General features: G+C 30.4%; 1 protein-coding gene across 1 annotated transcript in view; it reads left to right on the top strand.

Annotated features, from left to right (window-relative positions):
* Nucleotides 1–12,666, top strand: part of COL11A1 (collagen type XI alpha 1 chain) — a 243,926-nt gene that overhangs the window by 70,666 nt on the left and 160,594 nt on the right. Inside the window, 4 exon segments of the mRNA XM_079133305.1 lie at nucleotides 4,793–4,921; nucleotides 10,049–10,165; nucleotides 10,425–10,562; nucleotides 10,750–10,842. Of these exon segments, the coding sequence (XP_078989431.1) occupies nucleotides 4,793–4,921; nucleotides 10,049–10,165; nucleotides 10,425–10,562; nucleotides 10,750–10,842 (477 nt within the window).

Genomic DNA, 12,666 nt, shown 5'->3' with positions numbered 1-12,666 from the left:
CCTGTAGTTGCCAGTTTTACTTGGTAACTTCACTCTTTTTTAGCTGTGAAATTTTTAAACCACTATCAAATCTAAATATTTACAGTTCATTCAACCTGTCATGACATTCTTGTTTATTTATAGACTGTCTCACAACATTTCATTAATCATAGATTAATATAAAATACTGTAAAACTATGTTCTAGGAAAAATAGTGCTGTTGGTTTTTACAGAATTTTCCAATTTCTCTCCAGTACTATATTTTATGACTAACTATTAAACACCTGAAATAAGATTTTATAGTGGAAAAGTTGGCAGCATTCCACTTAATGAAGTCAGATACCTTAAATAGAATAGTAAGTAGTTAGGAAAACAATATTCCTCTCAAAAATACACCTTTTAAGAAATGCAATCTCTATGTAAAATAAACAATTTATCATTTGTGTTTCAGCAATAGTTTTACCTGATTAATTATAATTCCTATATCTAAGTCTAAATTTTTAGTACTGGGAGGACCTTAGATATGATCTTTCAGTGCATTCATTTCAACTAGATGAAGGCCTCACAATTCCAAGTACTTAATGGCAAAGCTGGGAAAAAAGTTTAGGAAATAGAGTTTCTAATTGAAACCACCAATGATGTCCTTATTTAGTAATCTACTCAATGTATTTGATGATGTCTCATTGTCATCTTTCTTTTTTTCTTTTTTCTTTTTTTGTGTGGTGCTAGGGATGGAACGCAGGGTCTTATCCATGTCAGGAAAGCATTCTACCACTGAACCGCCTCATTATTATTTTCTTAAACAGCAGAATGAAAAGCTATGTATTCAGATTTCTCTTTATTATTTGTGATTGTACATTTATAACAATCCAGGCATATCTACATGTTCTAAGTTGATCATTTGGTGTTTGAAAATGCTATCAATATATTTTGAAACCTTATATTCATTTACTTTGAGTCTGTCTCAAATCATTAGGCATTGTTAATGTTATTCCCTATATAGTGATTTAAAAAATTAAAAAATATCCCAGAAATAATCTTATTTGATTGATAATCTATGTATATTGCTCATGACATATGAAAATAAATATTTTCCAGTTGGAAATGCTACTAGTATGACCATTATAAACCAAGTGGTTTCCTGTATGGATATTTACTGCAATTGTTTTACTATATGTTTTACTGGAAATTACAGAGTTTTCTTACTTTGATATTATGTGAATATGCTTTCATGTTATATGTAATTTTAAAACACTTTAAGAGGACATATGAATTAATAATAATTGAATGAAATTACTAAATAATTGCAATAGAAGTTTAAAAAAATTGAGAGATCGGTGGAGAAATTTCTAAATTTAACAAGATTTATTAAAAGGATGACTTATGCATTATAATATTTCATGTCTGAATTTTTTTGGTGGATGTGTTTTTCACTTTTTAACTTTGCTCATTTTTTATTGATAATGAGACATTCTAGATGAAGATATTTATCAAGTCCTTGGCAACATTAATTTAAAGGTCAAAAGATGGAGTGAAAAGTGGGCAGAGGAAAACACTAAAAAGAAAATGGTTGGAAATGAGAAGTCCATAAAGGACTCTGGAAAGTGCCATCATTTTTCTGGTTATCTAGAAGACCTGTGTGCATGGCCAGGAAAGACTTAAAGAGGTCCTAATATCTCATATGTTGCTGACCTCGACACTGGGCCCTTGAAGAAGTGAGGTCTAAGGCACAGTTGTAAACTGTTAGTATGGGTGAAGTGTGCTCCAGTGCATAGAAGAAACCTCCTGTGATATTATAGGTTTAAAGTATTTTGGAAAAATCTCTGGCCAATAATCAGCTGATCATAACCTAACCAAACAGGGACTCCAGTGGTCAAGGCAACTAAGAGTACAGACTTAAAATCAACAACAACTATAAATAGAAACCACAACAGGCCCAGGTAATGAGAGCATGAAATCTTATTTCCATAGTTACCTTTTTAAACATTCAACAACAACAAACTTTCAAAATTACAAGAAAGGCAAAGAAACTGGAAATTATGTGCCATGCAAAGGAAAACAAACAAACAGTAGGAATTGTCCTTGAAGAACCACAAATACTGAACCTTCACAACAAAGGCATTATATCAACTATTATGAATATGTTCAAAAAATTAAAGGAAACCTTGACTAAAGAACTAAAAAGAAAGTATGATAACAATGTTTTACCAAGAAAGAATAACCATGAAGATAGAAATTATTTTTTAAAAGTACTAAACAAATTCCAGTGTTGAAAGTATAAATAAATGCAACTTAAAAATCACTAAAGAAGTTCAATGGAATGTTTGAACTGGCAGAAGAATCAGTGAGCTTGAAGATAAATCAACCGAGATTATCTAGTGTAAGAAAATTAAATGAAAATCATGACAAATACATTGACAGAGTCAGAGACCAGATACCAAAACAGGCATGGTAGAAGCTCCAGAAAGACTAGAGGAAGGGGTCAAAGGCATATTCGAAGAAGTGATAGATGATAATTTCCCAGAATTGATGAAACGTGTTAATCTTCACATCTAATATTCCGAACAAACCCCAAGTGGGATAAAGTTGTAAAAATCCACGCCTATGTACTTCAAAACAAATCAGTCAATAGAGAAAGACAAAAGGGTGCCATGATGATAACATACAGGGGATCCTCATTAATATTAGTAACTGATTCTCACCAGATACCACAGAGGGCAAAAAGTGGTGGAAAACAAATTAAAAAGCAATCTTGAGTCAAAAGAACAATATTGTAGGCATCATCATACAATCTAACTTCAAAACACACTTCAAAATAAAAGTAACTAAAAGAGCATGGTACTGGCCTATAAACAGACACACAGGCGAAAGGAACAGAGTAGAAAACCCAGATATAAAACCACACCTTTACAGTGTTCCAGAAAGGCATCAATGACACCTATTAAGGAAAGCACAGTCTCTTCAATAAATCATGCTGGGAAACTGCATGCCCATACTCAGAAAAATGAAACTAGACCCCTGTCTCTCCCTACTCACAAAAGTCAACTCCAAAGGAAATACTTGAATATAAATCTCAAAACATTAGAAGTACTAGAAGAAAATGCTTTCTGACATAGGTCTGGGATGAATTTTGGGAGTAGAATCTGAGTAGCACCAACAACAAAATCAAAAATTGACAAACATGGTTCCATTAAGCTAAAAAACTTCTGCACAGCAAAGGAACAACCCACTGAATGAAAAGACAGCCTAGAGAATGGGTGAAAATATATGTAAACTATGCATCTGAAAAGGGACTAATATCCAGAATATCTAAAGAGTATAAATAACTCAATAGCAAAAACAAATGAATGGATTGTAAAATGGGCAAAATATTTGAATAAACATTTCTTAAAATAAGGCATATAAATGACTAAAAATTATATTTCAAAAAATCATGCCATCACTGATCATCAGGGAAATACAAATCATAATCACATTGAAATATCTTCTCACCTGAATTCAAATGGCTATTATCAAGTAGAAAATAAAACATGGTGGTAGGAATGTGGAGAAAGTGAAACACTTATGTACTACTGCTGGGAATGTAAAATAGTGCAACCATTATGGAAAACATTATGGAGGTTCTTCAAAAAATTAAAAGTAGAACTACCATATGAGCCAGCAATCCTACTCCTAGGTATATATCCGCAAAAGAAATGAAATCAGTATATAAAGCAGAGATTGCATGAAATTTGTTTCTGTATCCCTAATACTATGTTCAATATGTTGTGTAAATACTTTTTCCATGGACATTTGTTTATGGGTAAATGGATATTGCAGTCTAAAAGTGCTATAAATTCTTTCCTAGTCCTCAGTTTAGAGACTTTTGTAATTTAATATTCATATTTTTCTTTAGGTTCTAAATAACTCCAGGTTATAAGAATGTAGGGAACACTGGAAAAATTTTGAAATTATCAAAAATGGAATTAGGAAATCTATAAATCATACTTTGTGCTCAAATGTAAAGGGACTTGTATGTCTTCTGGGCCTGAATATGATTCTGAAATCAAAATGGTCATGACCCACAAATTTATATCAACCTAGTTTCATAATACATTAGACCCCTGAAAGTATTCAGATTGCTTCAAAAGCAAAATATTTAGATCTTTCTTTTACTCACAGTCTCCAAGAACTGCTGAAATAAAAATTCTGCAGAAAATCCTATAATTAAATATTTCTAATATTTGTCATTTTTATGAAAATCACACAGATTTCTAGATGTGACTTTTAAGTATGTGCAGCTACTCCTTTTTCTCTTAATATAAATGTACCAAACCTATGCTTTTGTATTTGGTTTTTCTGGTTTCTACATTTCTCATCTATCTTTGTAAAAATTTCTTTTGCTAACCAAACATAACTGTTGGATTTATATTTATACTTAAAAAGTCTCATATAAATTTGTCTATCAATAACAATTCAGTAAAAGGTAATTAATTTTTTAGTCTTTTAATATTGGAATTACATTTACTGATATTTTCATTTGTTCTTTACTGTGAAGAGTTAACCATAAGAGCAGTACATTGAATTTTAACAAATGGATGAATGTACTATAGATATTCTGAACCAGAAAAAAAGGACATGTCTTAATATTTGTAACTAATTTGTTAAATAAGTTTGAGTTTCTCTCTCAGTCCTATAATTCTTTACATTGAAATATCAGTGATTTTTCTACTTTAGTAATTTACCAATAAATTATACATCATCTTAAACAGATTTCCGCTCTAGATATGTGTATTAGGATTTGCTGACTATATCCATGCCTGTTTCTTTGCAGGGGGACATCCAGCAGTTTTTGATCACAGGTGACCCCAAGGCAGCATATGACTACTGTGAGCATTATAGTCCAGACTGTGACTCTTCAGCACCCAAAGCTGCTCAGGCTCAGGAACCTCAGGTAGACGAGGTGAGGAGCACAAGATCACCAGATCCTCTCATTTCCACGATGTGTACAGTGTCTGCAGTTTGGGGACTTGTACTTACTTATTCAATTTTAATTACATTATACATTGTATTGAATAGTTTTTTTAGTGTTTGTAGTAAGAAGTGACTTAATGATACTTGGTAGTTTTCCCCTCTTTAAGCATTTTGTTCCTTAATATTATTGGAATTGGAGCTATTTCATTTATACGTTGTGCATATGAGTGTATTCCATTTGGGGGATATAATTTCTAAGAGTTTATTTTGGTCCTTACCATTTAAATAATTAACACAGATTCAAGATAAGGGTAGTATATCTTCTGGTATACTTGTCATCCCTCAGGACTTTGACAGTTCATGAAGATGGGAAAATGGCCTTAGAACTGTTTTAAAGTTTTCAGTCTGTATTGAATAATTAGATTCTTTTTTCTCTTTCGCATAGGGAATTTAAAAAGAAGGTCCAAAGTAAGAAATTTATGCTTTAATCGGAAGCAGAACTGTTTTTAGTTTTTTTTTATTAAAATTATTAATTTTAGAAAAGGGGGACGTTTGAGAACAACAAACTGTTCTTATTTTAACTCAATAGTTTTTTTAACCTTTAAAATTTACTATTGGTTACTATCTTTTTCTTTTTAACTAGTTAGAAAAATTTAAGATCTTTTGATTTAATGCTACTTTTTTGAAGTGAATTCAGGTTAGATTTTACAATAAAATCTCTCAAATATTTTTTTGACACTTCTTTGTTTTTAAGGAATAGTAGTGAATCCTGTCACACTATTTTTTTCCATGACAATATTAGTGCTTTTTTTTTTTTTTTTTTTTTTTTTTTTTTTTTAAACAGGGTAATCTTAATAAGCTAACAGTAAGGCAAATCTGAGAGAATAAAGAAAAATTGCTGGATGTTTGTTTGTTTCATGGTTTTTAAGTGCTTTATTGTTTTTATTTCCTTATGATTCACTAAATATGTTTTCTGTCAATTCCAAGATGATAAGTGAAATACCCATTAGGTTTATGCTTTCATATTGGACAGATTATGTGATGACTTAATATTAAAATTTGTAGATTTTATTGTGTATGTTCAAGATTTATTTTTATGCTTCTTTCTTAAGAAGGATAAGTCTTACTCTTTTTAGCAACAGATATGGCTCTGATTTTTGGAAGAAGGAAGGTATGCATTTTTAATATATAAACTTCAGGTGTTTTGCTCCCTGTTTTATTGCTATTTTGTCAGGTAAGCTGAGTTATTTTAAATCAGGATAATTTTTAACAATCTTCTTAAGTTCATTGAGAAGTGAACCTACCTTTTTGTTTTTTAGCTGTTGAAATGCATATTTAACATGCTGTTGAGATGTCAAACTTATTTTGCCAGAAGCATTACATAGCTATAATAGAAACTGCAAGAAAATCTGGTTGAACAAGACAGGAATAAGCAGCATTTATCATCAGTTTCCATATGATTTGTAACAATGAAAATTTTATTCATTTATTTATTTATATGGGCAATGGGGATTGAACTGAAAGGTCCTTTATCACTGTGCTACATCCCTAACCCTTTTAATTGTTTTAAATTGAGACATGGTCTCTGTAACTTGCCCAGGTTGTCCTCCAACTTACAGTCTTCCTATCTGAGTCTCCTGAGTCATTGGAATTACAAGCATTGCCACCATGCCTTGCTATTTATTTATATATATATATTTTTTTTTTTAGGAAGAATCAACTTTAACTTTTTTTCTGTAAAGCTATATTAACACTGATACTTTGATACTTTGATAAACAGAAAATCACTCCATACTAGTATTACAAAAACTAGTAAATCAAATTAGTAAGCACTTTTTATATTCATTTTGAACTCTATCCATTATTATGTAATTATATTATCATATGCATTTTAATAACTGATTCTTAGGTATTCTACCTAAGCAAAATAGCTTTGCAAAATATTATTTGCCAATAAACGAAGAACATAAAAGGCACTATGAACCATGAGTAATTTGTAATTTGTGTTGTTTAATATTCCATTCATAACTGTGAAATTGCATATATATTATTCTAATTTGGATTAATAAATATGACAATTCATTTTGTAAACTAACCTGTCTGCTTTTCCCAACTTATTTTTTCCAGTTAGTATTTCTAAATAACACTCTAATCCATTCTTAAAATTTAATTGTTTGTGTGCTTAGCACATCATTTTGTCATCATGAAGTTTAGTAATAACATCATCAAATTTTAATTCTATTTGAACCTACATGATGACATTTAAATATAAAAACAACTAATATTAAAATTATGATGATTTGTGATATTCTTATTAGGTCAAATTTTCTTCCTATCTTATAAGAAATTGGATATCAAATTTATGTGTGATTTCATCTTAATGTATCACAACCCTATATTGCCTTCTATGTAAAAGGTAAGAATGATACTCTTTTCTAAAAGATGAAAAAGAAAAATAAAGCAAAACAAAGACAGTCCTTTACAAAGGATTTTAAATAATAAATGGCTTCCCAAGATATATTACCCATATCATCTTTTCACTAAGTATTTATTATACATGCTAGTTCTCATAAATGCATAGGTTTTTACTAAGATCACCATTTTTCTACCAAAATAAGTGAAGGACAGAATTTATGACATTTCCAGAAAAAGTACCTTTCTCATCATATATTCTAATTTCTGTTGTCCTATGCACAGATCAAAGTTGAAATCTTTACATCACTGCATGTCTTCTTGAACATATTCCTGTTTATGATAACCAGTTTTTACTTCAACCTATCTCCTACCCATCCTCAAAAGTGCCCACAAAAATAGGCAATAAGGCTTCGTGCATACCAGGAGTACCTGAAGTCTCTAACTACCTCAACAAGGGAGATTCTGTCCACACAAAGAAATAGGAAGAATAGGAGCAATAGTTCTTTTTATTGGCTTCTGAGAAACTTTAAAACAAAACAAAACAAAAAACAAATGTGCTGTAGCATCTGAGGAAGTGAACATGTCATTTCCTCCATTATTCACAACCATTCTGATAGTTCTTCCTCTGGAAAGTGTTCAAACAGAGGAGCCCTTTAGAAAGGTTAGCAGAAGTTACCCCCTACAAGAGAAAACACATCATGTAAAGTCAATTGGTTATTTGGTTCAGGTTTACATATACACCTCTAAATAGCAGACCTCAGTTTAAACTGCATTTAAATTGCGCATGTTTGAAATTGAGTTTTGTTTTCTCAATTCATTATAGATATGTGTGATTCTGAAAAGTCTGCTTAACTTTAAAATTCTAAACCATAAAATAGATTGGCAAATATTTTGTTTTCCATATTTTACCTTAAGTTGGCAATCAGTAAAGACATTCAATATTTCTTTAACACAAGTGACTACAACTCAAACAAATTACTCATTAGATAATATTGAATCTCCATTAATGTATACTTAATATGTAGCTAAATTTAGTACTTAATTGCTTTAGTTAATCATATTATCAATAATGTTTACAGAAAATTTCCTAGAATCACTAGGCATTTTACCTTACTTGCAAAGATATGAAAAAACAACAATATTTAAAGTGGGATCCACATTTATTTTTCTATTTACCAAATTTTATGTAAATTCTTATAAGAATAACATTTATTGAATGGCTTCCAGTATCTATTCATTGAAAATGAAGCTGTTACTACAGGGGTAAAATTGAAAATATTCTTATTAATTTTATCAAATAAGAATTTTGACAATCATAAAGAATACTACAGGAACACCTGTTATATTTCAGTATGACCTTTAGCTGAATCATCTAGAAATGTTTCTCTAGTGAGGGTATTTCATTAATGACTGAATGTACAAAATTGGCATCAGATCACTTTTGATATGTCTCTGTATATCTGTGACATTCACACTCAATTGAGTAGCTGTGTCTAACAGAGCTTCTTAGAGGGCACTGTGATCACAACTTTCTCAAATTTTGAGTCAACCATTATTTTGTTGGCATATTAAAAGGGATTGGTTGAAATGCCCAGTTGGGACATCACTAGAATTTTGCCAAATACAATACCTAGGAAATTGCATATGTTTCCTTTTGTATTCCTATGTACATTCTTTAGAATTTTAGTTCATTGAATTTTCTGCTTATTTTTTAAGTTATATGTGCATTTAATGCATTTATAGTTATTTTGATGAAAATATTAATTTATTTCATAGTATCTATATTCTTGATTGAAAATTTTAATTTTCAATTAAATTGGGATGAGCACATTATTTTCTTCACCATCACTATATGGTTTTCTTTCATCTCCCTCTATTAAGAAACAACCCCTCTCCAATTAAAATTTTTAAAAAAGAATAATGTGGGACAACTATTTTTCAGTTTGAATTTATTGTAAATACTTTAAGGTGCTTAAATGTTATACTCTTAATAGCTAAAAAAGCAGTAATTTCAGAGATCGAAATAATGTATGAATTATAAACATATCCAATTCCAAATTTTTTAACACTTCAGAAATACCTTGCTCTTAGTTAAGTCTGTGAAATTAGATATTTCTAAATGGATTGTAGAATTCTTTATTCCATTGATTACAGTCTTCTGAAAATATATGTTTACCTCATGTCCCTTGTATTCCCTTTTCCTCCTCTCTCCTTCTCCATCCTGTAATAGATTTGAAAGTCCTTTCATACTTGGGAAGATCATTCTTCACATTTTTTTAAATATGATTTTTAAAAAAGTACCAACTGAAATTATTGTAAAATTCTTATACTGCAACCTTGTGTAACAATTTTTACAAATCAAAATTAACATGAATAATTAACACGTATATATCCAAGAACACAAATGATATGTTTGGATTAATACTCAATAATTAAAAGTTTGAATTATTCAAAACTTTTAGTTTTCCCACAATCTTAACCACCATTCTGCTCTTGGAAACCCTGCTTTTATCACTCCTGTTGTTATACTCCATATGAGATGGTATAATACTTCCATATGATACAAAATAACTTCTAAGTAACAGTGTTTCCCTATCTCTTAACATTTACTCTTAAGTAAAAGTTAAGAAGATGATTCCCGCTTTGTCAGTAGTACTTGCAACTAACAAAATTGCCTGCTATTTTTTCCTTTGCAATGTAGTATGCACCTGAGGATATAATGGAATATGAGTATGAGTACGGGGAGACAGAGTATAAGGAGGCTGGAAGTGTAACAGAGAGCCCCACTGTAACTGAGGAGACAATAGCACAAACAGAGGTAAAAACAAAGAGGTGTCTTTGTATGTGGTGTCTGCTCTTCCTCGTCTTGTGGTTGCTTATGTCAACTGTTTCTCAGACTTACCATAGACCTTTCTTCATTCACCCATTTTCTGTGTAATAACAACAGATTTTATTTGACAGTTGTCCTGCAGCAGTGCTGCCCATGTTGCGTTTGCTTATTCTTCCTTTCATCCACACCTTTTTTCCCTTCTCACTTTATTTATGTTTCCATTCCATCTTTCATCACATTTTTACAGAAAAAGAAATCCAATTTCAAAATGAAGATGAGGACAGTGGCCACTAACTCAAAGGAAAAATTCAAAAAGTTTACACCCCCCAAAACCAAGAAGAAGAAAAGTTATCAAGCAGCAGCAAAAGCCAAACTAGGGGTAAAGGTAGCAAAGAAAAAGCAATCAAGATCTCTCCGAGATAAGCTGGAAGATCTCTGATCATGAGTCATAGTCTTAACCCAACTAGATAAATACTCATTTGGCTAATACTATACCCCCAAGTCATGATTTTCACATAGATGAGAGATGATTTTACATTTATTAATTGTTTTTCTTTTGAATTTGTTATTAGGCAAATGTTATTGATGATTTTCAAGAATATAACTATGGAACAATGGAAAGTTATCAGACAGAAGCTCCTAGGCGTGTATCTGGATCAAATGAGGTAATACACACAGACAGCATTAACTGACAAAACAACATTTTAAAGTGTGTTGTATATTTTGATATACTTTGCTCTGGGAGAATCCATAATCTCTCAATATTCCAAGTTCTTATTCTTTCACTAAAGTAAGAGAAGCAATAGCATTAATTCACATTAATAAAATCTGATCATTTGAAGTCATTGTCACTTCAGGTTTTGCATGACTCTTTGCTTCATGCAAATGCTTAAATGGTCAAACTGAATTGGCTGCTGTCATCTCAATTGCTCCTAGTGTTGAGCAAGCTTCTCAACATGTTGTGACAAAGACTAGTCACAGCATGATCCTTCTGTAAGAAAAATTCTCTGATGTGAAAATTGTATCATCAGTTGATACAATTTGAAGTTTATTCTATCTGACCGATAATCATGAATTTTAATGACAGGAAGCATTTTGAAAAAAATACAGTCTTAGCAGATTTTAATAAATATTTGTATTTTTAATTTTGTTAAGAATATAATATTAATTATGATTAAATGATATATCTTAAACATACCAGCATTTTCTAAAAAAGATGTTTAAGTTCAGAATTCCATGTTGCAAATGCATTCTGATTATGAAAAGAAAAATCAGTATACAATTTAAATTTGTTAAATATCTGACATACGTTCCTTGGAATTTTATCAAAAAAAATGAGCATAAGGAATGCGAATAATTTAGTTATATGAAACTTATATAAAATGTGTCCCTATGAGACAAACTCAAAAGTACATTACATACAAACACAAAATTTAGAATAATAAATATTTAGGATGTGAATTGATTTTAAGTTTTATCTGGTTCCATTTCATCATTTGCCAACAGAGGATGTCTTGATTGAAGATGCTTATTTAGCTTCTTGAAATTCATCCAGCTCTTTAGGCCAAGGTTATGAACATATCATATTCTGACCCTGGATAATATGCAACTTCTGTAGACAATGTATGTTCCTTGTCTAAGAGTACAAAATGTTATGATTATTGGCTATTTTACTATTGAAAACAATTGCTAAATTAATCACTTATCCACATATTTCATTCACAAGATTTTGTATACTAATTTATTCAATATTACTCTAATTATATCATTCATTATATTACAGATAAGTTACTTAAAAGACAAATTTAAAAAGTCACAAGATGAATTATATCTTTGGACTTCATCAGAATCACAAAAAGCATAATATTCATATAAAATATATGATTTGCATTTATGCTATAAAAAGTATTATTTATGAGAAAAAGGACATTCTACCAAGTTTACTTTCTATATTACTGAAGTCATACCACTGATAAGAAATTTATTTTTAGTGTTTATTTTCTACTCTAAATGAGATTATACAATAATGTTTTCTTATTTTGAGGGCCATGATTTACATTTTATTTACTTAAATGAACTCTGGTGTACTACTACTACTCTTCATACACAAAATTTTGCATAATTACTGCAATGATAAGTCACAATTAATATTGGCATTAATATTTTATCTATGGGATTGAATATCAAGCTTATATGGCATCTTTGTAGCAATTTTACTTAATGATGTTCAGTAAGCTTTGAAAATTAAGCATATTTTTAGCTACATGCATAGTTTATTGTTCAAATCTTAAATTATAAATATCAACTTGACTAACAGATTTTTTTTCCAATGGAAGCAAATATACATGGTGGATCCATGTGAATATTTGCAGATTATTGGGAAAGTAGTGCTTTGAAAGCAATATGTCTTTGTACATACCAATGTACAAATGTATTTCTTTCAATTATGCTGACAGGCTACCTTTCCAAGCCTTCAGTCTTGCTTAAGC

The sequence above is a fragment of the Sciurus vulgaris genome, assembly GCF_902686455.1.
Source record: "Sciurus vulgaris genome assembly, chromosome: 1".
Classification (NCBI taxonomy): Eukaryota; Metazoa; Chordata; class Mammalia; order Rodentia; family Sciuridae; genus Sciurus; species Sciurus vulgaris.
Note: the sequence above shows the minus strand (reverse complement) of the source record. Positions and strands in the feature narration are given on the sequence as shown.